This window comes from Lissotriton helveticus, chromosome 3_2 (assembly GCF_964261635.1).
Source record: "Lissotriton helveticus chromosome 3_2, aLisHel1.1, whole genome shotgun sequence".
NCBI lineage: Eukaryota > Metazoa > Chordata > Amphibia > Caudata > Salamandridae > Lissotriton > Lissotriton helveticus.
This window is the reverse complement of record NC_136062.1, coordinates 188,881,791-188,909,550: the sequence shown is the minus strand read 5'-3', so window position 1 is coordinate 188,909,550 and position 27,760 is coordinate 188,881,791. Positions and strand designations below refer to the sequence as shown.

Below are 27,760 nucleotides of genomic sequence, written 5' to 3'. Positions count from 1 at the left end.
GACGGGCAGGAGAGGTGACGGGCAGGAGAGGTGACGGGCACAAGAGGTGACGGGGCAGGAGAGGTGACGGGGCAGGGGAGGTGACGGGGCAGGAGAGGTGACGGGGCAGGGGAGGTGACGGGGCAGGGGAGGTGACGGGGCAGGGGAGGTGACGGGGCAGGGGAGGTGACGGGGCAGGGGAGGTGACGGGGCAGGAGAGGTGACGGGTCAGGGGAGGTGACCGGGCAGGGGAGGTGACGGGCACGAGAGGTGACGGGCACGAGAGGTGACGGGGCAGGAGAGGTGACGGGGCAGGGGAGGTGACGGGGCAGGGGAGGTGACGGGGCAGGAGAGGTGACGGGGCACGGGAGGTGACGGGGCAGGGGAGGTGACGGGGCAGGGGAGGTGATGGGGCAGGGGAGGTAACAAGGCAGGGGAGGTGACGGGGCATGAGCTAGAGCGGTGAAAGGACAGGAGCGGTGAAAGGACCAGGAGCGTTGAAAGGACCAGGAGCGGTGAAAGGACCAGGAGCGGTGAAAGGACCAGGAGCGGTGAAAGGACCAGGAGCGGTGAACGGGGCAGAAGCAGAGAACAGGACAGGAGCAGAGAACAGGACAGGAGCAGGGAACAGGACAGGAGCAGGGAACAGGACAGGAGCAGGGGACAGGAGCAGGGAACAGGACAGGAGCAGGGAACGGGACAGGAGCAGGGAACGGGACAGGAGCAGGGAACGGGACAGGAGCAGGGAACGGGACAGGAGCAGGGAAGGGACAGGAGCAGGGAACGGGGCAGGAAACGGGGCAGGAGCAGTGAACGGGGCAGGAGCAGTGAACGGGGCAGGAGCAGTGAACGGGGCAGGAGCAGTGAACGGGGCAGGAGCAGTGAACGGGGCAGGAGCAGTGACTGGGCAGGAGCAGTGACTGGGCAGGAGCAGCGACTGGGCAGGAGCAGCGACTGGGCAAGAGAAGCGACTGGGCAGGAGAAGCGACGGGACAGGAGAAGCGACGGGACAGGAGAGGCGACGGGCAGGAGAGGCGACGGGGCAGGAGAGGAGACGGGGCAGGAGAGGTGACGGGGCAGGAGCAGTGAACGGGGCAGGAGCAGTGAACGGGGCAGGAGCAGTGAACGGGGCAGGAGCAGTGAACGGGGCAGGAGCAGTGAACGGGGCAGGAGCAGTGAACGGGGCAGGAGCAGTGACTGGGCAGGAGCAGTGACTGGGCAGGAGCAGTGACTGGGCAGGAGCAGCGACTGGGCAAGAGAAGCGACTGGGCAGGAGAAGCGACGGGACAGGAGAGGCGATGGGGCAGGAGAGGCGACGGGGCAGGAGAGACGACGGGGCAGGAGAGGAGACGGGGCAGGAGAGGTGACGGGGCAGGAGCAGTGAACGGGGCAGGAGCAGTGAACGGGGCAGGAGCAGTGAATGGGGCAGGAGCAGTGAACGGGGCAGGAGCAGTGAACGAGGCAGGAGGAGTGACGGGGCAGGGGAGGTGACGGGGCAGGAGAGGTGACGGGGCAGGGGAGGTGACGGGGCAGAGGAGGTGACGGTGCAGGGGAGGTGATGGGGCAGGGGAGGTGACGGGGCAGGAGAAGGAGAAATGACGGGACAGGAGAAGGAGAAATGACGGGACAGGAGAAGTGACGGGACAGGAGAAGGAGAAGTGACGGGACAGGAGAAGGAGAAATGACAGGACAGGAGAAGGAGAAGTGATGGGACAGGAGAAGTGACGGGACAGGAGAAGTGACGGGACAGGAGAAGGAGAAGTGATGGGGTAGGAGAAGTGACGGGGCAGGAGAAGTGAAGGGACAGGAGAAGTGAAGGGACAGGAGAAGTGAAGGGACAGGAGAAGGAGAAGTGAAGGGATCAGGAGAAGGAGAAGTGAAGGCACCAGCAGAAGGAGAAGTGACGGGACAGTAGAAGGAGAAGTGACGGGACAGGAGAAGGAGAAGTGATGGGACAGGAGAAGTGACGGGACAGGAGAAGTGACGGGACAGGAGAAGAAGTGACGGGACAGGAGAAGGAGAAGTGACGGGGCAGGAGAAGTGACGGGGCAGGAGAAGTGACGGGGCAGGAGAAGTGACGGGGCAGGAGAAGTGGCGGGACAGGAGAAGTGAAGGGACAGGAGAAGTGAAGGGACAGGAGAAGGAGCAGTGAAGGGGACAGGAGAAGTGACGGGGACAGGAGAAGTGATGGGACAGAAGCAGGGCTGGACTGGCTACTGGGCAGTTAGGAATGCTGCTGAGCTGGGGGGTGATTTCGATAATGGGGACCTGCGTGAGCTAAACGAAATTCGTTTTGCTTTCAGGATTTCGCAGCACACGCAGGTCTCCATGGACGAAATCCGCCTCCACTGCAGTAAAATCAGGCAGCAGCTCGGCAGCATTCCTAACTGCCCGGTAGCCAGTCCGGCCCTGGACAGGAGAAGTGAAGGGACAGGAGAAGTGACGGGGGCAGGAGAAGTGACGGGGGCAGGAGAAGTGACGGGGGAGGAGAAGTGACGGGGGCAGGAGCGGTGACGGGGGCAGGACTGTTCCTATTGGGTGCAGAATCTAGACTGATTTGCATATGGCTGGGTCCAAACTGGAATGGCATGGTGAGCAAAGAAACAATGGATTTAGGCCCAGATCTCTGTACTGGGGTGAATGTATGATATTGTTCTGCATTCAGTTCTTTTTGCTATATTATGATTGAGCAGCTAGCTGGCGACATGAATATGAAGGAGCCTTTGTGGGTTTCCGTGAGTATAGATTCTCCTGAAGAGTTCCTTTCTCTTCTGAGCCCTGCATAACACGTGTACAGGAGGAGCCCTGTATTCATGACCTCAATGTTTGAGACAAAAAATAATCATGGATTTCAGAACATTGAGTAAAAGCATTAAGGTAACATGTTGTTCCTGGTTAGTGTTTGCTTTTTCCTGAATTAAACCTCAAACATGTTTATCCATTGTTTTAATTAAATAACGTTATAAGCTGTAACTGGTCAGTGAAATGCTAAACGTACTAAAAATTGGTATGTTTTGCTATTTCTAGCCACGCCCCTGACTCCGCCCACTGATTCAATCTTCGGTTATTCCCGCCCCCTGATTCTCCACCCACAGTTCCCCTACTTTTTTTTCCCCACTTCGACCACTGGGTATTATAGTGTTGTTGCTGCTGTGCTCGCGTCAGAATGCTCTGTATAAAAGAATGTTGGTATTATTACAATCGTCTCTACCTTTTTTTATTTTGGAAACCTTGTCTTCCTACCTGAACTCTGTGAGACACGAAATGCACACAATAACGCCAATAATTCATAGACGCTGTTAACAAATGGTCGCCTGTACTTAGTGATATATCGGTGCCCTGATTTCGACTTGTGGATGGTAGCCAATAATGGTAGACGAGAAATACAGCATTCCAATATGGCCACCTCCTTCAGATATAGGAATTGAAGAAGTTCGTCTTGTTCCTCTTTATCGACCTATGCGTTTGTGACTATCGTTCAGGCGTACTTCAGATGACATCGTAAAGAGATGCTCAAAGACCCATAGTCCGCAATGCAGACCCGCGCATGCGTGAATCCTGAAATGTCACACCGCGGCCATGCGCAAAACACCTCGACAAACCCAGAGGACCGCTAGCCTTAACGGGTTGAAGCTGCATGAGTCTGTCGTGGGCCTTTAATGCCTGCCTCCTGATTGGTTAGTGTATTTTAGCGTCAAGCTCAATTACTGATCCATCCGCTAGGAAATGTAGTCCACCGTGAGGGGGTGGGGAGAGGGGCTCTTTTCGTCTGACGCGCGCAGCCACGCCTTCCACAGGGGACGGAAGAGGTAAGGAAATTCAAGGAGTGCGGACCTTCAGGCTCTTCTGGGCGGGTCCTTGAAGAGCGGGTACTAAAGTGGCGGAGGGATTCGCAGTGCTGCGCCAATAGTTCACCTTGGGGAGGAGAAGCCAGAAGCCGGCAGACGAGCCGACAGAAAGCAGCAGAGTAGGAAGCAGGTGAGTATGTGGGAGGTGCTGTAGAAAAGCCAATGGTTCCCTCGCGGAGCCTTCAGGAGGGAGGATATTAATCATTATATGCATTCTAGACGTGAGACTGTTGATTGAGGCTGAGGGTTGCAATTGATGGACCGGGACATCTCTCCAAATTTAAATAAAGGACAGGGGTAGAGATACCAGATAGAACTAGGTGTGGTTGGTCTGTGGACCGGGGTATTTGATGGGGGCGTCCGGAAGAACTGGTCGCGGGGCAGCATATAAAAAGGTTGGATAACGCCTGGGAGAAAAACTGTAGTGAAGGGAAGCCGCTCCTAATAGAATGTGAGGGCAAATACAGCTTTGGTAGAATGGCGGTTGAGGAGCAGGTTCACTCGTCTTGCGAGCGGGGGTGGCGGATAAGGAGCAGGTGCACTCGTTTTCGGGGCTGAGGGGGACAAGCGAAGATTTGCTGACTGTTCTAGTACGAGAGTGCCTACCCATTCGGGTAATGACGGTTGTGGATGGTCACCCCTCTTACGAATAAATGGAGGCAATGGTACTGACTCCCCCTTCGGGAAACTGGTCTATCTGATGTTAACCCGTTAATGGTTCCAGGGGCGTGTTGATTAATCGTGAGTAACGAGGGCAGGGTGAGTCACCCTATGTAGAGGAGGGTGACCATCGAACTCGCTCTCTTTCAGGAGAGTCGAATGGGACCTGACCAATTCCAAAGACTAAAGGGAGGATGAGGTACGGGAGCATATCATTCTAAGGAGGCGAGGGGAAGGGTGTGTGCAGCTCATCCTGTGGATGAAGGAAATGTGCTGATCCGAAGGAGCGAGGAGGTTTTTTTGCGAGAGGGTTAGACCTTATCCATACTAGAATAATTGGATTCTTTGAACCCCCTTACAAAGAATGTTTGTGTGCTGCTGACACATCCTAACAAAAGCTGGTGCTGGTATTGTAAAAAAAAAAAATGGGAACATGCTGACCTATTGTGAACCGAACTGGCACTGACTCAACCAACCTCGGTTTTGAGCTGGAATGTATTAACCCCATTGGGGCGAAGAGATGGGAGGATTTGAGAAAATTGGGTCAGATAGTGGTGCTGCTCCATGTCTAATCTTGAAGGGATGGGTATAGATTTGAAACTTGGAAAGGTGGTGACTTCTTCCCCTCTACGCAGTGGTGGGAGGAGGTATTCTACAGAATTGAGAACGGGAAAGGTGTTCACTTCCCCTCTACGCAGAGGTGGGAGGGGATATTTTGCAGAATTACCGGGAAAGGTGGGGACTTCTTCCCCTCTACGCAGAGGTGGAAGAGAGTATTCTGCAGAGTTGACAACGAGAAAGGTGGAAACTTCTTCCTCTTTATGCAGAGGTGGAAGGAGACTTGTGTGACCTACCCTGAAGTAGTAACAACGGGGCCTGATCTATTGGTGATAAACCTAAAGAACAAATGAGTTGTCGCTGCTCTAGCTTGTCTAAGATAAACTGATGGTGTGTACATAGCTGAACCATTCTAATGGAGTAGTAAGTGCTAGCAACTCCGTCTTCATGTGTAGGAGGCCAGGTTGGCTTCTGGGTGATCACTGCTTCTACTGAGGGAAAACTGGAGAACACATACCCATGAACAGCAGGTGGTGAGGGACTGAACAATCCCACGTGTAGTATGGTGTCCAGCCTTCATGTTCAGATTTTTTTTTCATTCAACCTGAACGCTTTTTTGTATAGTGTCCACTGCAATTTTTCACTCAACTGTTCTGCCATTCGTTTTCTCCTCTATGGAAGAATGTGTACGCTTCAGAGTGCGGCTACTTGTGTGGGAGCAAGAATTATTACTCACAGGGACATGTGCGTGATGAGTGGCCAGAATTATCCTAAGTAAGGCCTTCATGGGGCTTTGAGAGGTCTGTACTTTACTTTGATGTCAGGGAAGGGTTATGGTTATTTCAGGACTCCTCGCTTTGCCTGTTGAGCTTCAGACTGCAATAGGACAGATGAGGTATGCTAAGTGTAGTGTGGGTTTGTGCTCAGAGTTCAATACTACCACTTAGTCAACGAGCTGTGAGGTCGGTGTTCCAGCTGAAGTGCTCAGAGGCCTGGTCAGTCGTACAGACACCTGGATGAGCAGTAAGTGGTCCAGGTGTGTCTTTGGCTCGTGAATGATCTCTCAAAAATCTGGCATTCATAGGTCCCTGAATGAATGGTCTGAGGTGACCTGTGACCCGCGCCTCTGAATGGGCTGTCTGGGGCTTGTTTCACGGGCCAGTTTGTCTGGTGCAGGTTGGCTTCTGTGTATACGAGACTTTTGGCAGGGTGATGGCTGGTAAAATGTTTTTCCTGATGCCCCCAAACATGTCCTTGCTTCTCTTGGTCAACAAATGACCTGTTCGGGCTTGGCTGGTTGGTTACCAGGGAGGTCACCGATTCTTATGTTCTCCTAACTGCGTTGAACGCGCATCGGCATCATAATGCTGCATAAAAAGTGCACGTTACTGGAAGTGAGCAATCGCCCTCTCGAAGCTGAGTCATGGTCTTCGGCAATAGTGGTGGATTGAAGTGCGCGATTTCTGGTACTCCTGGAAAGCTGCATGACGTTTGGTCTGTGGTTGAATCACGCAGGATCTATTGTAACATCTGCCTTTTTTTTTATAAAAGGTGTCTGCGAGATGTAAATTACGATAACGGGTGGCTCTGGCTCTGTGAAGGTCCCTTGGTCGGTTATCGTAGAGTAGTAGCTCCCAGCCTTCTGCAGTGTCCCTGGATGTCGGGTTTTTACACTACAAACAATACCTATTAATATCTACAGCCAATATGTACGCATACGTAACAATAAAAAAGCCGAGGGCTTCTGCTGCGTAAAATGTGCACGTTACTGAAGGTCACCAATCGCCCTGACTAAGCTGAGTCATGGTCTTCGACAGGAGTGGCTGATATTAAGGGCGCTTTCCTGGGAAGATGCAGGATTTTTTCTCTTGTTGAATCACGCAGGATATATCGTAACGTCTGCATTTTTTTTATCTCGTTCTGCGTATCTGTGCGGTCACTTCGTCACCTAAGAGTGTAGGTCTCATGGGGCCTTCTACAGAGTTTCCAGCATACCTGGATGCCGGGCTTTTAAACTGCAGTATCTTTTATTTGTTACTGCCAGTATGTATGATTGTGTAATCCAAGTTAGTGCTGCATATGCACCAATCCTGTTGGCTTTTTACTGCATCTGTACAGTTACCAACTGCAAGCCTGGTACAGTACTTGTACAGATATAGAAGCCTTTATTCCTCATCCACGTCACGATGCCGCCCTGGGCGGGCTGTCTTTGAGCACCCCTGGATAGTCTATTTTAGAACGTCATTGGGCTACGTTAGCGCGCCTCAGCGCGGTCCTTGCAGAACGACCTCCAAGCTCTCCTGTGACCTTCAAACCCCTTTACCAGTGAACCTCTTTAATACCCGCCCTTCACGCATGGTTGAATGCCGATACGTGCCCTGCACGATGAACAATATCAACCCCCCACCCCCTCGTTCAAATAATGCCTTGTATGTGACGTGTTAACGGAGCGTGCCAGGCTTCGGATCTGTTATTTCTGTGATGCGCCATTGCCAGGGCTCTGAGGAGAGGCCGTGCTGCCGTGACCTTCACACTGATGCTCTGTCCGGACCTTGCCTTTTCAGAGCTGGTCCCTGCTCTGAAACGTTGCCCACTGCTCTGCGTTTTCTTTTATCTTCCTGCTTTGTTGTGCTTTGCCTTTCTTCCCCATCTGGCATATTCTGTCACCCGAGCACTCCCGCCGGTCTCCTGTTGCATGTGCGTTGGTGACTCAGCCCTCCTGTACGAGAGCAGCTGCACGTACAGAGCTTTATGCGGGCCTGCAGAGGAGGAGCCCATGGAGGCTGTGGTGGTGGGGTGGGGGTTGGGGGGGGGGGGGGGATTAGTGGTCTCAGGCTCACACCACTGTTCCTCGGGGTGGCCCGAGGAGAAGCTGCAGTCGTGAATCAGGATCGTTCCTAGATCCTACCATATCCCGACAGAATATTGCACCTACCCATGAATTTTAAAGTGTCTATGGGATGCTGGTTATTTGAAATGCCTTTCCAGCATTCGAGGGTAGCGTACATTTGCAGTGAGACAGATCTGACCCAATTCTTTATTATTCGAATAAAGCACTCACGAAAGGAGATGGGAGGAATGATTGCATTTTCTTTTGCACACCATGCCACCTAATCTTGGTCCCAGCCATATGCTAACCAGTCTTGATCCTGCTTCAATAGAAACAGTCCAGCACAAACTGCCTGGGCAGACCCCCCCCCCCCCCTCCAATCATCTGAACCGGAATACAAGCAACCAAAGTTGGATGTAGCTTGGTTCCAGTAGCGCAGTGACAACAGGGCCCTCAACTGGTGTACAAAAGATCAATGGGTTGGAATTCTACCCTGAGCGAATGCCAATGGTTAGACTTATTGCTTACATTCTCCCATGGCCTTTTATGTGTTTGAACATACTACCAGTACAGTATTTATCCTTGACTCGCGTCGGACTGGCAGTCATTGGTCGGTAGACCTAGAGACCTTTCAGGTTTTGCTTTGAAGTCTTCTTGAGTTCTGCATTACCGCCTTCTTGTAGTCTTCAGTTCATGCAAAACTGTTTTGGGCTAATGGTGTGTAGATTGTACGTTCTCTGAACTGTACCATTTGTTTTATACTTGACCACCTTATGAATTCCATTTTATGGACCGCTTATGGATGATGGCAATTTAGTATGTGGTTTGAAGCTAACTATTGAGACCTGTATAGCTGGTTTACAACATCTGCACATCATTTAATCTGTTCAAGTGTGTATGGTTTCTGGTGCCAAAAGATGCTTGCCACTGAATCCAATTTACTTTCTTTTAAAACCTTTATTTATGATGCAGACCCTACTGTATCTAAGTGTGACCACGGGCTTTTGAATTCAGTTGTCATTTTGTTTTTTGCTTGTGCCATTTATTGCTTCACTCATGGAATTAGTTAACTAATGCCCCCTCCTTAGCTCAAATCGCTGCTGTTGCCTAGTAATATAAAACTCAAGTGTAGGAGATACGAATTTGAGAGCTCTTGTGTGTAAAAAAATAAATAAAAAAAATGTAACTGTTTTGTTTTATTTCTTTTGGACTAAAATATTTCCTCTGGACGACTTTTGTGCCAGGGAGAAGTGCAACTAATGAAGTAAATTTGTCTCCATTCATGAAATGCTTACTTGATAACGCGCTGGAAGGAAAAGATAAAGTAAGATTTCATTGATTGCAGGGGCAACCTATTTGCCCAGTTTAGAACCAATCTAATAACTTGTGCTCCTTTAATGAGCATCAGTTAAGACTATGGCACAAGGCCTACTCCCCTTAAAAGAACTCAGTTAAGCACATTTTGGTATTTGCAGAAGATTGCAAATACACCATGGCTGTATTCATTTGTGGCACCTCAAAATTACTGGCTTGCAGATAAAACAGTTTAGTGAAGGTTAAAATTCTTTCCTTAACCTGGCTGTGTTCGCAAATGAGGAATTTATTATTCGGACAGTTTTTGAAATATTTAACCTGAACGTAGAGTAAACCTTTTATGTTAATAGTAAACTCCGTTATGTATTTGTTAGCTAGAAAGATACCGTTATCACAAGTCCACTTTATGGAGAAAGCTTTAGCAGTCCTCAGGTGATGCAAAGGTGACAGCTCAAACTTGTACATTACACCATCTCAAAAGTTAATGTATTGCATGCTACTTGCCAAGAAATATCATTTAGAGTTAAAGAAGAATGAAAATGAGACTCAAAATATCCACCCCCATTTCTCTTCTCCAATTCATGTGCAATGACAGACAAACATTGGCACATCCAATAGGTCTCGCCTATGCGAGAGCTATATTGGCTTTGCTAATGTCATATGGCCATGTTGTATAGCAATGCAGATTGGTCTTAATATGAAGTGTCACCCAGGTAAGTATTTGTACCTCCAACTATGTAGTAATTTACCACATGAGTATTTTTTCTATAACACCTTTTTATATAAGTTTTTGTTGTGATTTTAGTGTTGGGGATGGGCAAAGGTAAAAGGAGGTAATCAGTGATTTCAGGGATCACTGACAGGTAAGGGTGAAACAAACCCTTTGAAAACAGTTTGATAAAAACATCCTCCTAAATTATTAAGTCATAACCAACAAATAGGTAAATATGATGCAGCGTGAAACGTTATTTCAGTGTATGGTGACAGTCCTAAACAAAGATGGTATATTTACAGCTTCATCAGTTGAAGCGAAAGCTAGCCAAATGTACGCTTTAGATATTGGTCTCATTCAACAGTTTCATTATTGCTTGTTTGTATTAAGCTCTTCGAAATACCGGGAAGTTTAAGCTTAAACTATTGTGGTTTCAACCTGTCTTGCACGCAAAAAAAATGGAAAAAAGTACGATTTGAGCACAAGCAGAGCGAGAACACAAATCCATCTGTATGTGATCCATGCTTCAGGAAACACACAAAGTGAGGGCCACAGCACTCACCGATGAAAAGGAAAAAAATTGGTGGCACCGCCAATCAATGGTAATGGAATGAGCGAGCGGGCAAAACACATTTTTTTTTATTGCTTGGTTGATAAGATTCACAAGTGACACTGAAAATGGAGATTAACCGCCTTAAGAGGTTGGCAGTGCGGGGCTGCATTGCCAAACCAGTTTAGTCCATGCGGATACTGGTGTGCATGCACACTAGGGGTCACCATGTGCATCTACATGGCATGAGGCATAAGGGGGCCCTGTAGGTCCCCTTTTGTTTATTCACTGCCACACATTTTATGCAGTCACACCGCCTTGAAGTATGGCGGTGAGTGTACTCTTAATGTGCTTGGGGCTGCAGCAGCCCCGCCAAGCATATATTGAGGCCTCAGGACTGCAGCACAACCATGCATATGGTGGTCCCAGGGCAGACCGACCTAGTAGTTATAGGGCGGTCAGGAGACTGCCACCGTGAGTCTGTCTGTGGACCGCCAGGCACGTATGATACTTAATTTGCAAAAATTAAGTGAAGGTCCTCTCCAGTTCTGGAAATAGACTCCCAGAGCCTTCTACCAATTATGTTTCTTCATTCAAACTCAACACTTTAGCCTCCTTAAAGTGTATTCAATACTGTTCCAGATATTTCTCAGAGCAATTCAAAATGTAGTCTCCAATATGAGCCTATGTAATTTTTAATACTTCAATAAATGTTAGATGAGCATTAGGTGCTGACGGAAGTATCTCATACGTTAGTCCGGTTCCACATAACTTACTGCTGCCACACCCTTGGTCACCAAGGTCTTGGTTACAGTAACCTAGGTTAGCAGCTCTCCTGAACATTCTGGTTGATGTGAAATAGATCTTCCTCCTCTGGCTTAATGTTGAAATGACCTTATCTGAACGCAAGTGCTTGTTCTGAAGCTCCAACAAAGCTGGCTCGACCAGCTCCCTGAATAAACTTAACCTGCACCAACTTGTGCACATACTACTTGCCAGACCTGCCTGGACTCGTAGACTCGTTCTTTCCACTTTGGAAATGCGCTGTATCCGGAAACAATTAAGAGTACGGTTCTGCACTTCAGTGTGGTGGGTGTGATTTGTTAAAGTTTTGTTAATCGGCCAAGGTTGTACCTACTTTAAATCATGAACGCGTGCATGCCCTGTTGGAGCTTCAGGTCCGACCATGCACTTTACAAGCTGCTTGTTGGTTGTAACCACATGCACTGGGATGAAGTGTCAGAGGGTTGAGCTTGTGCTACATGAGTGCTTGTGATGTTGCTTTTTTCAGATTCAGAAGTTATTGGTCTTTACTTGTAACTGTGTTGTACCTCCTGGCGCATGACAAGCTGTTTCCAACCCACTAATAGCTAAAGTAGGATGAAATCATCAGCCCTTTACTAACTGGTTTAATAACCAAAGGTTAAAACTAGTTTATACTCAACTGTGATTGCTTTAAAAACGCTTTTGAGGTGTACTGGAGCGAATGGCTGTGCTGCACATTGGGCAAAGCAGGGCACACATTGAAATTGGCCTACACATACCTGGGTGACTCATGAAAAAGAATGTGGAAGGCTGGCACTGGGTACTTCATTATTATTTTTTTAATCTCAAATGCATTAAAAGAAATTTGCAGACTGCTTTATTAAAAATAGTTTTATTGCATAGTATTGTATACAAATGCAGAAAAAAGTTAAAAAACCCAACCATTTTATACATTAACGACTGCAGTTTCCATAAATAAGGATGACATTACATGACTAATCGCGGGCAGAGCACAGTGTAAGAACCCAGTGCATAGGGTAACGCAACAGACTTCGATTGTTTTTGCAAGAGTGGGACTGTCAATACACCCCGACCAAATACCAGTGGGAGGGAACGACATGTACGTCCGTCTCAAATATTAGGAAACCAATGTCCTGTGGCCCCTTGGGACACAACGGGATGAGCCACCCGATAATACCAGTCCCAGTGGGCATAATTAGGAGCTCGTTAATCAACCCTGTAGTGATACTCTACCCTGGTACATTTGATACCTTCCCTGCTAAATAGTTTTGATCTAATCCCCAAGTCTTTGGGATGGTTCTGAAGTGAGAGCAAGTCGCTATATAGATCTGTTTGTGTTACAAAAAAGCATGTAATTCGACCATTCTGCAAGACTAGGGGCCGGCCTGCGTGACCAACTCATTGCTGTTCTACTCTTTGCGATCAACAACCCCATATCTATCAAACGACAGATGTCTGTCTTAATCCGTTTTAAGTACCCAAGAAGGGCCAATAAGGAAGCGGGGATATTGATGTCTCTATCCCCAATAATAGGCTATATCCGGGCATAACCAGGCAACATGTAGGAAATCCCCTGGTTAGCCCTGCATCGTTCACAATCCGCTGTTTCCCGCAAGCCATAATGCAGGTGGCCAGGTGTATAGTAGACTCTATTTAGAAATGTAAAATGTATGACTCGATAGGTCATTTAATGATATGCTGCGTTGCTTCGCAGCAGTAGCTCTGTGTCGTCATCAGTGGTCACCTCTAAATCACACTGCCACTCCAGCCAGGGTTTAGTATAGAAATTCTTAAGGTAGCTCTGGACAGTACTATAAATACTGGGGACCACCTTACAGTGAGATTCAGACCACAATAAAAATGAGGGGGTTGCCCCCCGGATTCTCTGCCATGTCTTCTCCAAGAAGCTCCCGAAGAGCATGACACACTATGCAGAAGTGAAATCACACTAGTTAAGCGGTATCTTGTTTCTTGGCTGCAAGCCCAGCCCAATAACGCAGTCTACAAAAAGAAAGAGGTCCCCAATTTTAGTTATGTTGAGTGCCTCTAGTCCCTTGGCCAGCGCTCTTTCCCTACTAAGGGCAGCCAATGACATCACTCAAGCAAAGTTAGTGGGGAGTATAATCTAGTGCTCGCCTGTCTCCGTCATGCAACACATGTACCGTGGCACAGGCCGAATCCAAAATGCTGGAGAGGGTGCAGCTATTATCTTTTCTATCTGCAAATGAGGAGGATCAAAATGCTGATGGATCCAGTGATGTGATACGGATGTAGGATGTTACAACGCATGCTTTTACCACGCATGCTGTTACAACGCAGTTTTTACAACTCATACCATTACAACGCATAGCGCTTTGGGGTGGTGGATAGTGAATAGTTTAATTTACTATTCCAACTCCAGTCCCCGTGGACACTAGGGAAGGTGTTTGATAGTAAATTAAATCTATTCCCTATCCTAGAGCGCCCCCCAGCGCAATGCGTTGTAATGGTTTTCGTTGTAAAACCTGCGTTGTAATAGCACTGCGTGGTAAAATCTGCGTTGTAAAGGATGTTTCCCATGTGATGCCAAAGGGGATGATGGACGGAGCGTTTTAGCAAATTAAACTCACCCCCAGTCAACTGATCTGGGTTTAATCCATCATTCTTTAGCTCACTCCACCACTCCAGTTCAGACATGGCCATATGCAAATCAGTCTGACCCTGTGCCTCATGGGAACAGTCCAGCGCCGAACTGCCAAGCCATGTCTTCCCTTGACTGGAAACAAGCATCCTGGGACCAGTTTCGGGTCCATAACTCAGCCAGGCTATCTTGAATCCAGTGGCAAAGTGAGCAAGGGACCCACGTCTGGGCATACCCTGCCAACTTAAGGCAAACAAATCGATACCAGAGAGGATGATGGATGGAGCTTTTGAGCAAATCAAACACTCCCTCCCCCCCCCCCCAGCCCCCCCCCCCCCAGTTGTGTGCAAGCATTGTGCAACCGTATAGTAAAGTTCCAAGTCTGGGGCTCCCAGACCACCCAGGGCATAGGGGAGAGTTAGGATTTTCCATTGGAGACATAACTGGAGATAAATTTAACTCTGGATTTCTAACGTACTGAACAGTGTAATCGGCGAAGGATGTTACTATTAAGTTATAGTTTGGGAACCGAATACCCCTTTGTCCGTGATACACTCTGACCGCACAGGCCAGGGGTTCTGCTACTATTGCATACAGGAAAGGTGATGGCGGACACCCCTGCCGGCTGCCTCCTGATATCTTAATGGGGGCAGTGACTATATCTTCTAATCTTATTCTGGCGGACGGAGTTATACAGGACAGACTAATTTGAGAAATATCTCGCCCACTCCCATTCCCCTCATGAATGCCCACTCCAGTCAAAGGCTTTTAGGTTTCTAGAAAACATGGAAGCCTTAATCTCTGGATTAGTATGTTGTATTCCCCCGAAGAATGAGTGCAAGTTGTATGTCAGAATACACCCCAGGACAAAAGCCTGCTTGTTCTGGGAATACCAGATTTGGTACTAACTGGGCCAAGCGGTTGTCAAGAACCTTGGCGTATATTTGTGTCTGTTTAACAATAATGGCTGGAATGAGGAGCATTCATTAGGTGGTTGCCTGGTTTCAGTAGCGTGACTATCAGGGCTTCCCTTATAGAGGGGGCATTTCATCAGATTCGCTAATTTCTTCGAAGTTTTACCAAATGTGGGACTAGAAGATCGGTTTTTAAAATGTTTTTTTTAATAAAAAGCAACTGTAAGGCTGTCCTGCCCAGGGGTGCTGCCCAAACGCATATTTTTCAAGGCTTGTATTTCCCAAGGTTCCAGGTGCCTCAGATACTCGCTGTGCTTGTTTGCCAGCCAGGGGGGCTTAATGTACCCTAAAGCTAAGATAGCAGTCTCATCCACTGTCGTCCGAGAGCAGTATAGATCTGTTTAGTACTGGCTAAATCTGTTTGCAATGCACCACGGGTCTCTTACAAACTCACCCGTGGTCACGTGCAATTCAGTTACTGTGGCGGACTCTCTTCTGTTCCGCAACAAGGCAGCCCCTGAGTAGTCACCCTCCCCACACGTTTTAGCCACCACATATTTACCAATGTTTGACCTCGGTCAGCAATTTCATGGTATTCCTCCAATGTCCTTTTCAGTTCCTCTGCGCTGCTAGCCTCACCCCCACAAGACTGCTTGTTCTAATGCGGTCAAATGTTTTTCTAGGCTATCAAGGTGCCTTTTAAGTGAACGGAGTACACCTGTGTGCTTTGAGATGGAAATACCTCGAATGTAAACCTTAAAGGTATCCCAAACTGTGGCGAATCGTGGTACCGAGCCAATATTTAAAAAAAATCTACTATAGTGTCTGTCAGTTTTAAAAACACTGTCTAATAATAAGGGGGGAAGCAGCATGTGAACGGGGATGGCTTTTTCTGTTGGCTTAGCAACCCAGGAAGTATAGGTGAATGATCTGATAATGAGGGTGGATGGGTCGCGCATTCCCTAACTATGGTGTATAAAGTTCTAGCTTTGACCCAATTATTTATTCTTGTGTGCAAATCATGCGGGGCAGAGTAGTGGGTGAAACCTCTTTTTGCAGGGGAACGGGTGTGCCAAAAGTCAGTAATGTCTAGTTGCATAGTATCAGTAATGGTTTTAGCAGGGGCCGAAGGACACGGTACTGGGACCCCAGTGCGGTCCAGTGAAGGTTCCAGAACCCAATTAAAATCTCCACCCCAAAGGTGCCGGAGAGTGGTGTTTATTTGCAGATGTACAAGTAGGTTGTGGTAGAACAGAGGGTTATCAAAACTTGGCCCATATACATTAACCACCAACTTGTCTGGACCCCTTCCCCTACATCTAGAAATAGCATATCTGCCCCCAGAATCTTCCTTGCCTTCTCTAGTGTGAAACCTGATTTCGAGTTGACCCATGTTAGTGTACCCCCTTGCATGTGTCGAAAAACAGGCTGCAGGAGAAGAACCCTGCAATCTTCGGTGTGTGAGCATTTTACTATCTGCAGGCAGACGGTTTCCTGTAACTGACTATATCAATTGTATGTCTCGTGAGGTAGGCAAATAGCTTATGCAATTTCCGCTTCTACCCACGGGGTTCCCCTGCAGTACCAGGTATTCTTAATTATCCTCTTGCCAAATAGGACTAACTTTTTCTCAAAGTTTATGGTCAACTAGTTAAGCAGTATTGATGCAAAGAGGTTAGCAACGTTTGCACGCCTATGCCTGAAAGATTTAATAAAACAAGATTGACTGCATAATAATAGTATGGATATTAATTGTTGGCCTAACTTTGAGAATGGGGCATGTGGAATATAGTTTGGCACTCAAATCTGCAAAGTAAAAATAGTCCGGGCCAACACGCACCCTTGTTTTATAATGATCTGAATTCTAGATGTGAAGCCCTTGTTGCACCCCAGGGTGACCCTGGCCCAGTTGTCTTGGTAAATAAGCTGTATTCATCATAGCTGGTTTGGACTGATGTTCCATTCAACTAGTTTTCTCCAGAGGTGGCTTCTGTTGACTAGATCGAATGCTTTAAAGGTCCCACTAAGCAAATATAGAAGGAAAATTTGTTTTACAGTCCGCATTGTTGGGGTGTCAAGTTGTCGTTGGTGCTCAGTGCTGGGTGAAAGCCTGTTTGGTTAGAGGGTATTAAGTTCAATTTCGTTGCACAGGATTCTAATTCTTCAAGTAGTAGACCTGCAAATATTGTTGTATCCATATCCAAGAGCGCAATCATGTGGTAACTATCTGGTTTCACCTATGGACCTTTCTAATAGATGGGATGTATAATTGGCTGCCCCTTTCCAGGAGTCTGGGCCCCTGTTATCCCTTAGGCAGGTTTGCATATTCTTCCAGGCTGGCTGCTCCAGAACACTAAATTGATTTTAAATAGTGCTGTTGGGGCCTGGAGCCCGCTGCTTCCATGGGCTGTATTCTTAGTTGGATCATTTGGTGAAGTTTAGGCATGGAAATCCACTGGATGTACTCTACCAAATTCGTTCCTGTTTGGGTTCTGACATAATTTGGAGATGTGCTCTAGCCATTTTTCTTCAGGCAAAGAGTTTCCTAATATTCCTGCAGGCTGTCGCTCTAATTAGTAAGTTAATGATGGGTCATAGCACCTTGCTATTTCTGGTCTTGCATGCCTCAACGATTTTCTATTCACTCCTGGACCATATAGGCTTGCTTGGCCTCCCATACTACCATTTTGTACTTTTTTTTTTCATGGAAAGTAGTGGGGGAGGTGCCTGCTGTATAATGAAACTTGAGGTTCCTAGCTTCTTTGTTAATTTGCTGTCTCTGTTGCCTTAAGGCCTAGGCAAACATTTGTATTTTGTTTATTTTTTTTGCATAGTTTCCCCTTTAAAGATTAAATCTTTTTCCACTTGCTTTCCATTTCTCGTGGTTAGTAGCTGCCTGGATCTTGTGAACCAAGATTGTTAATGCGCCAATTGATACTTTCGCATCTAACCTAGATCAAAGATCTGAATGTCATTTAATCTAGAGGAAGATATGAAGTTGCAATCCAAGGTAGACCCAGACTTTCTCAGAAGACTTGTATTGCTGCCATTGGGAAATCTGAGGGGGTTCCATCATAGAGGGCTCAGCACCAGAGCCTCCAGCACACGCAGGAGGATGTGGTTGCTTTTGTCAATGTTCAGAAATTGTGATACCTGCATTGGAATTCCTGACTTCATGTCTTTGACTCTCTAGTGCTTCTCTTGTAGTAGTTTGCCATCCATGGTGTTTCCTTGTGGGTACCTCGTAATTCTAGTAGCTTGTTCCTGTGGCTGTAATTTTGATTTGTTCGAGTACTTAGGATTTATGTAAATAATAACCATTATGAGTGATGTTACCTGCAGTCCTGAGTTCCAGTTAGTAATTATTGGTGCCAGCATGTGGCTGACCTTTAGATCTAATATATTACATTTTTGCTGGTGTTAAGCTGCCTTTCCGGCGCCCTTTGGTCTTTGTGTCTGCTAGATCTGTAAATTCCACATAGCCTGGCAGTGAGTTCTGTGCTTCTTGCCAGGTTTCTTGGAGACAGATGTCAAAGTTGCACAGGAACTGTTCCAAGCTTGGGTCCTGGGCCAGTTTGCTGGCCCCTGTTATATTCCACAAAATTAACCTAGTAGTTGTAAACATAAAATCGGCATTGCTTTATATTGGTTGAGTTTCTTCTTCCTGACTGATGCTTGAAGCTAAGCCCCTTTTCTTCCAGCTGTTTCAGGGCTGTTGGCGATCAACTGGCGGGTTCATCCTCATTGTTGATTGGGGATCCTGCACTGCTGTGTACCTAGATGGTCCGTAACCAAAACTGGGTCTGGGCTCACGGGCAATAAGGACAAGCCTCAATAATAATCACAAAAAACCAAAACGAGCACCACTATTGCCAACTACTTAGACTTGGATCTCTACTGACCACTCGACCTACTGAACTAAACAGTAACTCTCAGGAAACTTATCCAGAATAAATCCAATAATTTTAATTAATTTTTCATCAAAAGGCATACAAATGAGAAATACTTTATATTCATTGAAAAACAATACTTATTTCACTCCACATTTGACGTACAGACAATTCTCTCTACCAAATGCTCACATACAAACATTCATACAATGCAGCACATCAATATATATACACTCTTTACATCGGTTGATATAAGATATTTACAATTTAGTTCTTTACAAAACACACACACTAAGCATTGGAAAAAACAAATTCACAATTTTTGAAATGTTATAAATTTAGCAGAACATTCCTAATGCTGAATAGAGGGGGTCTACGCGTTTCGATAACCCCTGGTTTTGGGGAAATCTCATCAGGACCACGTGCCTCAAAGGTGCTCGACTTCTTTGGGACTGGACGAGGTCTCGCTTTCAAAGCCACTTGCAGTACGTGAGGAGTGAGGATTTGTATTCGGGCGTGTCCTGGTGCTTCTTGATGGAAAGCAAGCCTTCGACTCAGTAAATAAGTCTTATTTGTTGCAGGTGCTTTAGGAAATAGGGCTGGGCCTTGACTTTATCATGTGGGTCCGCTTTCTCGACTGTGCGCCCTATGCGAGGGTGCGATCAGAAGTGGGCTCTGATTCCTTTTTTTTTTGTTTGCACAGGGGCCCCGCCATGGATGCCCCCAGTCACCTCTTGTTTGTGGTTGCCATGGAACTACTAGCTGGGACCTTGCATCGCAGGATGTAACCTTATGGGGGATCTCTGTTGAGCAGTACTTTATTACACGGGAGGAGGCAATGGCCTATTTCTCTAGTAACTGGGCAATATCTTTTAATATATAAAAATATCCAGTACAGCTACGGAGGTATGGTTGTCTTGTCCTGATGAGCTGGCTAGGTCCAATACTCTAATGGTCATGCTGTGGAGAGCATATGGCAGTCTAATATCCTATCTGTATCTGGCTCTTTGAGATGACTTGCTGCGAGTGTAGGTCAGTAAACAAACTAAATGTTACACTTGGAGGAACCCTTGTCAGCCAGGGAGTGGGTGAAAGTCCATGAGTTAGTCCGGAAAGTTGGCTGCAATGTGCGTTTCAAGCCCCTACAATATCATTTTGTACATCTCTTATCTCACTCCACGTACGCTGCATGCTATGTATGATGCCTGCCCGTATGGCTGCGCACGTTGTAGGGCTGTATCGGCTGACTTTCTCCATGTTGTGTTGTCCTGACCTTACTGGCAGATCATTATTATTGCTTGGCTTAATGTGGCTACAGGTTGGAATATCCCATTGGAGATCCAACAAGTAATATTGGGATTGCTTTCGGCCCCGTGTTAAGGTAATTAAGTAGAATGTGTCCTTCTGGGATTAGTTTTGGCCAAAAGAATCATCGCTATAGCATGGCTTAGTCTTCTGCTGCATGGTTGAAGGATATCGGCGAGTTGACGACTCCCTTGGGGGTGCAATGCACCATGTATGGAAGAATAAAAAACATCTGACAGCCTGGTCGGTTATGTTGTCCTGCAGTACAAGAGTAATTGGCCCTATCCGATGTGTACAAGGTGACTGCGTGGTCAGTGTCTTTTCATTTAGATATCCATAACTGTTATATTTCCACATTCATATAACTGTTAGATACAGTGGCCATCGAGGACTGATTGTAGCACCTTGTTTAGGTATTGTACAGGCATCCACAAAAGCAGGTTGTTGGGCATTTGTACTATTTCTACATTGACTTGGGAGATGTGCAGATTGTGATTCTAGTCCTAAAGATTCACATTTTTTCTACATGTGCAAGTTTAGTAAATTTTGAGGATCAGCTTTTCAACTAAGATCTTGTCCGAATTGACTGCAGAGCCTTGGGTGCCTGGTAGCGTTGCTAGTTCTGTTTACGTGTTATTTTTTTTCCCCCTAAAGCTTACCTTGCTAGTCTCCATATTTTTGTGTTGCTCTGTTTTAATTCTGATCTTTTTCTTGCTAGGTGAATCTCCGAGGCAACCATGTCGAAGCACCACTCCATGGAGGCAGGAAGTGCCTTCATCCAAACACAGCAACTTCATGCTGCCAGTGCCGACACCTTCCTAGAACACATGTGCCGCCTGGACATCGACTCTGAGCCAATTGTGGCGAGGAATACTGGAATTATCTGTACTATTGGTACGTAACATTTTCGATATGTTGCTAAGGCCTGCTTCAGTGAGGAAAGAACCTTGGAGGTAGCCCTGGCTTTTTGGTAGTTTTTTTTGCAAGCTGATGCTTTTTTCACTTCTTGCAGGCCCTGCATCCTGTGCTGTAGAGACCCTCAAAGAGATGATAAAATCTGGCATGAACGTGGCTCGTCTCAATTTCTCACACGGAACCCATGAGGTATGAATTTGGACATGATGGTGCTTTATGGTTCCAGGGTTAAATTTTGAATAAACTCTGGCAAACTTGAGGTGATTGCTTTGGCATTCTTTAGACTGTGAGTGGAAAGCAGACTACCAGCTTTGGGTCACGTTTTTGATGTGGAGCTCCTATATGAGATGGTAGTGGAAGTTCTTTAGAGTTTGAAGTGCCAGTAGTAGTAGTAGCTGAGGGAGACTAGGCTTTTGTAATGCTGATTGGATTGCGAAACCAATAAAGTGCTGTAGGAGACGATGGTGATTGTAAGGAGTGCTTTGGGAGAAGAGGCGTTTAAATGGTAGTGCTACTGTAGAGGTCAGTCTTCAGCAGGTGGTCTTCAAAATGAGATATTGGCTTATGGTTAATAGGATATTGAAAAATGAAAAGCTCTTGGAGGCTTGATAATTGTATTCTAGAGATCATAGGGCCAGGAGAGCTGGGGATAGATGTATGATATGAGGCTATGGTGGTGCTCTAATGTTCATGGGGCAAGTGGTGAAGGAGCAGTTGGTTAGGTGAGGCAAGGTCAGTGCTGTGCAGTTTAATGTGAGGAAGGGTGTGGGGGAGATGCAGATTCATTTAGACAATGAGTGAAGCAGACTTCCAGATAAGGACATGGCAGAAGTCTACGGCATCGAAGGCCATGAGTGAAGGCAGTGGTACTCCCCTATGGTTTAATAGGACCAGTAGTGTAGAAGGGACTTGTGTCTCCTCCTTTTGGTTTCAAGGGCAAGTAGTTAAAGGGCTCTAGAGTTAATTAGGCAGTACCATGCTATAAGGTTAGTGTGAGGAGTAGAGATGGGAACATGTGGTAATGGCAGATCTCTAGAGTTCATATGGCCAGTATTGAATGGTCAACAGCCAGGAAATATGGGATAGTGGCAGTATTTTAGGATTTCTAGGGTATTCAGGGAGGGAAATAATGGGTTGGGGCAACATTGGGGGGGGGGGGTGGGGGGAGACTAGCTATTTATAGTGAAGTGGGATAGGGTCTCTCCAGGGTTGCTAAGCAATAATTGTACTATGCACTTTGACTAGCGTGAATAAGAGCAGAGCTTTATAGTGCTTGTCTTAGTAGAGAGTAAATGCCCTGTGGGAAGCGAGGCCATGATGCTGCTCTTCGATACACAGCATTATATATGGCCATTCCCTCCAACACTGCCATTACCTCCGCCTGCTTCTATTTCACAACTAGCTCTACCTCAGTTGGTAACCCTGCTTTCGTCTAATGGCAGGCAGGTGAAGATGGTGACTATAATGTAGTTTCCAGTCATTGCAGTGGGTGTCTAGGTTGAGGTTGCATTATGCTGTTCCGTTCAGGGCCTGTAGTAGGAGGGGAGCAAGGCGAGCTACGGCCAAACAAGTCAAGTGGACCATGGCAGACAAGTAAACTGGCTTTGTAAAGTGATTTCAGTAAGGACTGTGACAAGGGCAGTGGATTGAGAAATATTAAATTCAGTCGTGATGAAGTGGCACTGAAACAAGAGGAGCTAAAAGGCCATCTCGGAGTAAGGTATTGGTGAGGACTGGGCTACTGTAGCTTTGACGCTTGCACTTAATCCTTACTTTGTAACGCTGCTTGCACATGTGCTGTGAATCTGCGTCCTGCCCCTTCTGCGTATTCTGCTGCCCGGTCTCCATCCATTGGAGTTGTCATATTGACTCATTACAGTGAGTGTCTGGCTGGTGCGTTCCCTGGCGTTTGATTTTCCTCTCGACCTTTAGCAAAAGGTCACTGGAAACTGAATCCATAGTGGCTCCGAACTATTAATAGACAGTCTGCTGGGGGAGGTGTCCTTCTCTAACCTTGCGCGAAATTACAGTGGAAGGCTGCTATGGTGTGCAGGAATGAACTTTTCAGAGGGCTCTTGTTGCATATCTGCCAATGGTAAAATGAGTGGGAGGACTGTCAAATAAAACCTCTTGTATTCTTACATGCTAACAAGTTGATCAATGTAAGAGGGAATTTTGAAAACCAAGTCGGGGAATCGACTTTCCCGATTGACTTGCATTAAAACTGAGGAGGTTTTATGCTGAAGACGCTTAAAATTAAGCCATTATGTTCCTCGAACATCGGGAGTCTCTCATGAATCTGGTCTGTCAGCATCTACATGTATTTGCCATACTTCTGAGGGTTATGTCTCTCAATGGTACTGCATAAAATGTAATAGATATGATATCGTGCCTTAAAAATCTTTGCTTGAGTTTTTGGGCAGTATATAGTTAGGAGTTGTTTGGCAACATTAGGTCCACTGTATTTCTGGTTTACAGTCTAATACTTCCGGGTGCGAGTCTGAAGATCTTTCCTGAAGGTTTCTCGGTCAATGTTTTGGAGAGTTACTGCTTAGCAGGGAAAGCACATCCAGTATGAATACATTTGCCATTTGAGCCTAAAGTCAGGTGCCTACTGCAGTAAACTTACAATGCTTTGTGCTGAAATTGTTCACTGCAACAATATCCCTCGTGTCCCAAGCGGGTTCTCATCCAAGCTTTGTAAAAAACTGATTGTGACTGGGGTTTGTTATGCAGGAATCTGGAAATCACAATGCATTTATTTCTCTTTAAATCCTACCTCTCAATCCCAGTGTCCGATTCTGGTATCGTTCACCTGCAAACAACTTCAGCTTTTCCATAGTATTTCCAAAAGCAGGTTTATTATCTTGACAGCGCAAAGATGTCCTCTGTATTCAGGGAAATTAATTGCATGCAGTGGTGGGTGTTCCATTGATACAGGGAAGTTTCTTCAAGGTAACTGTGTGGCTCCCAAGCAACGATATACAGTGAAGCTGCCTACAGGTTAACTGAGTAGTTCGTACCAGCAGTGTTACTAGTCTGATGGTGACCATGTGCCGCTTATGTCCTGCTTCTACACTTTACTTGCACAGAAGTGCAGGCAAAGGTAAGTCCATAGATTTTTGGATGTCATTCATAATCATACCTACAGATGCTCTGTATCTAACTTCATTACGAATCTTTTCTGCTGAAAAATCTATACTGCAAATGATTTAATCCATGTAGCGTAATTTCATGCATTCATTTGGTGACCAGAGGATAGGGGCAAGCTTTAGGTCTGATTCACAAATTGCTCCAAGTTCGCACGCCACAGCTGGTGTGAAGTGAGGCTGCTGACTAGGTCTAATTATTGAGCCAGAGAGGGTTCCCCCTTCTCTTGTCCTTTTTTCTTTCCTAGATTGTTTTATGATGATTTATTTTCAGAATTGGACTCGACACTGCTCCCCTATGCTAGCCTCCCACCCAAACAAATACCAGGAAGTCTCATCTGTGCGGACTGATACTTTATGTGCGGAGTGATGACTGGTTGATTTGCAGTGTCCGAATTTCTCTACTGAATTTCTAACTTCTTCCTACTTGCCCCGCACCTCTTTTTATTTCCTAACAGTACCATGCAGGCACAATTAAGAATGTACGGGAGGCTACAGAAAGCTTTGCTTCAAACCCCATTCTCTACCGCCCAGTGGCCGTCGCACTGGACACTAAAGGTCCAGAGATACGCACTGGGCTTATAAAGGGAGTAAGTATCTATTAAAGTCTGTTCCGTGAGCATTTTTGTAAGTGGATCAGAAACCTTACCTATCCTGTCTTTTTCAGAGTGGCACAGCAGAGGTCGAGTTGAAGAAGGGAGCTCCGCTCAAAATAACTCTAGATGATGCCTACAAGGAAAAATGTGATGACCAAGTTCTTTGGTTGGACTACAGTAATCTACCCAAGGTCGTGCAGCCTGGTAGCAAAATCTACGTAGACGATGGCCTTATCTCCCTGTTGGTGAAGGAAGTTGGTATGTGAGACAATATTACTCTTCTTTAATATTGGGCTGCTGTTCAGTGGGATTCGTAATCGGGTTTGTGTTTTACTATGTTGAGATCAGGTTATTGTCAATCGTGTTGGGAGCTCTTTCACTACGTTACCCAAAGGTTTGTGAGTTACTTTATTCAAGGAGCATTCATGATGCCAGTTTAGAATGTTCAGTCCCTGCAAGGAGTAATTCTGCATCATGACGTAACTAGGCCACTAACTGTGTTTCAAAAAGTGAGTGAAATTAACTGCACAGAAGTAGCTAAATGGAAATGTTTTCATAAATTTCTAGATCGTGGTATTGAAACAAACCAGCCTTTTTTATTGGATGAACTACCTCTCAAACATCACAGAATGTACATAGTGTGGTCGCCAACTATCTGTTAAGCTTCCTCCCCCGTACTCCCTCCCGATCTACTTTCTTTCTTTCTTTTGTTTGGTAAGCTAATAAATGCGGTACAATTTTGGAAATAAAATTTAAAGTAGCATGGGAGGTGACAGCAAGGCTTCAGTTCACCCATGTACAATGTCCAGGCTGTTGGAGCACAGGAATTAAAGTCACAACAATAGACTGTTTTGGCAGTGATTGTACTGAAAGTCAATGTGTAAAAGGTAGGACCGGTCTTTGGAAAATGCAAAAGGAATGTTGGATTGTCTTCACGTAGAGGAAGGTTGCTCTACATCTTTGCACATTGCCCCTGGGGGCTCATCACAGTGCTGTGTTCAGTTCTTGGGCCGCAACTGTAGACAATTTGAATATAATTTACAAATGGGGCATGGTGTAAGCCACAAATCCTGTATTTAAAATAAGTCAGTATGCTTACTGTAATGGTCTTGATGGAGCAGGAGGAGATGACTGACAAAGCGCTCTTTCAGAGGCAATTGGTTGATTTTTAAATTGAATACCAGCTTTTGACTTATTGCTTCTGGCATTTTTGAAATTCTGAGCATTGAAATCTTGAGGCATGACTAGTTTTGTTAAGGTAATATTTAGTTAGTTGAACAGATGACAAATGCTGGCATGCTTATGTGAACACAAGGAGATGATGGACCGTGCGTTGAAACTTTTCAGACACTCACAACCGCCCCCCCCCCCCCCCCCCCCGCCGTCACAGATCTCGGGGAACAGTCCAGACCGAACTGTCAAGCCAGTTCTTTACTGTACCAGAAACAAGCATCCTGGGACCAGTTTTGTGGGTAACACCCCTCATCAGCCAGGCTACCTTGAATCTAGTGGCAAAGTGAGCAAGGGACCACAACACCGGTCCCAGTTCAGGGAAGACCTGGCTTGGCAGTTCAGGCTGGACTGTTCCCATGAGGCACAGGGTCAAGACTGATTTGTATATAGCTGGGTCTGAACTGAGGTGGCGAAGTGAGCGAGCTAAATTCAACTCACATCTGTCACTGGGGGTGAATGTCAAAGTTTCAGCCCTCCATTCATCTCCTAGTTTGCTATGATTATGTTGCCTTGACATAACATCTGTGAAATAGGCGAAAGCTTTATTTACACTAGTGTTTGATTTAGATTTTTTTTTAAAGCCTTGGGATCAGCTTTCATTCTTGGGTGGGTGTCCAGTGTTAGGCCAAGTCCCTTGAAGATTAGTGAAAAAGGTGAATGATGATGGTGGTGTGGATTTGGAGGGCTTGGTGTACTCCAATACAAGGTACCCTGCCTGCATGCTTATGGGTTCCTTATACTGGAGGGACAATATGCATTTGAACCGCTCTATGCTGTCAGAGGGCCAGGTAACTTTGCTACTACTGTTATAACTAAACCATATTTGACTAATTGTGGGGAGGAGGCCAAGAGGTAGTTTTGTTTGCTGAGTGGCCAGCAAATGAGCACCTTCAGCCACAGCTGGGCGGTTGTTGGTAAAGTGTGTGACTTTTTAACCTTTATTTTTAGGTGCTGATTATGTCCTCACTGAGGTGGAGAATGGGGGATCTTTGGGTAGCAAGAAGGGAGTGAACCTACCTGGTGCAGCTGTTGACCTTCCTGCTGTTTCTGAGAAGGACATCCAGGACTTGCAATTTGGTGTTGCACAGGATGTGGACATGGTGTTCGCATCTTTTATTCGCAAAGCTGCAGATGTCCAGGCTGTCAGGAATGTACTTGGGGAGAAAGGAAAGAATATCAAAATCATCAGCAAAATTGAGAACCATGAAGGCGTGCGCAGGTAATCTGCTAATGTCCACTTGTGTGTGTGTTTGCGTTCTGAGGGGGCAGGTAGTCCTTTTCTTTGAGGTCACGGTGCTGTGTGAAGGTTACAAAGGTTATGTGCTCCTGCTTCTGAGGGACCCGAATTAGTGCATGATGGGTTTCCAGAGGTGGCAATTAAGGTGATGATGCTGCTGAGGCAGTGTATGCGGCAAGAGGAATATTACTGACCCACAAAGTTGAGCATAAAGAACGTCCCTAGATGCATTTCAGCCGCTGCCGCCTTGCGGGACCTTCATTGGTTGAGCGTCCCCGAACGGGTTAAATTCAAGGCACTCTGTTACATGTTCAAGGCCAAGCAGGGCAGCATGCCAGCTTATATCCAAGGGTTGGTAAAACCTTACAGACCCTTACGCTCACTAAGGTCATCGGACACTGGCAATTTCACAGTGCCAAGATGGAAGCTGACAAAAATGGGAGGCCGCTCCTTTTCTATTTTGGGCCCTAAATATTGGAACTCCCTCCCACTGGAACTAAAGTTAGAGACCAACCTACTTCGCTTCCGTAGGGCTCTGAAGACTCTACTTTTCACTAAGCGTAGCCAATAGTTGGTTGTGGCTTCAAGTCAGGTGCTGCACTTTCCTTTCTTCTACAGTCTATCCCTGGCGCCGGGAAACCCACTGTGGGTAGCTGTGCGCGAT

The 27,760-nt window shown here is 46.4% G+C and overlaps 1 protein-coding gene across 2 annotated transcripts in view; it reads left to right on the top strand.

The window, feature by feature from the left end:
- The first annotated feature begins 3,759 nt into the window (after positions 1–3,759).
- Positions 3,760–27,760, top strand: part of PKM (pyruvate kinase M1/2) — a 67,916-nt gene continuing 43,915 nt past the window's right edge. The window contains exons 1-6 of one of the 2 annotated variants that reach the window (XM_078685020.1): positions 3,760–3,957; positions 20,685–20,860; positions 20,979–21,070; positions 24,489–24,620; positions 24,698–24,884; positions 26,808–27,078. In XM_078685020.1, the coding sequence (XP_078541146.1) occupies positions 20,704–20,860; positions 20,979–21,070; positions 24,489–24,620; positions 24,698–24,884; positions 26,808–27,078 (839 nt within the window). In that variant the 5' untranslated portion in view covers positions 3,760–3,957; positions 20,685–20,703. The remainder of the gene's footprint in view (positions 3,958–20,684; positions 20,861–20,978; positions 21,071–24,488; positions 24,621–24,697; positions 24,885–26,807; positions 27,079–27,760) is intronic. The other variant, XM_078685021.1, reaches the window with a different exon arrangement.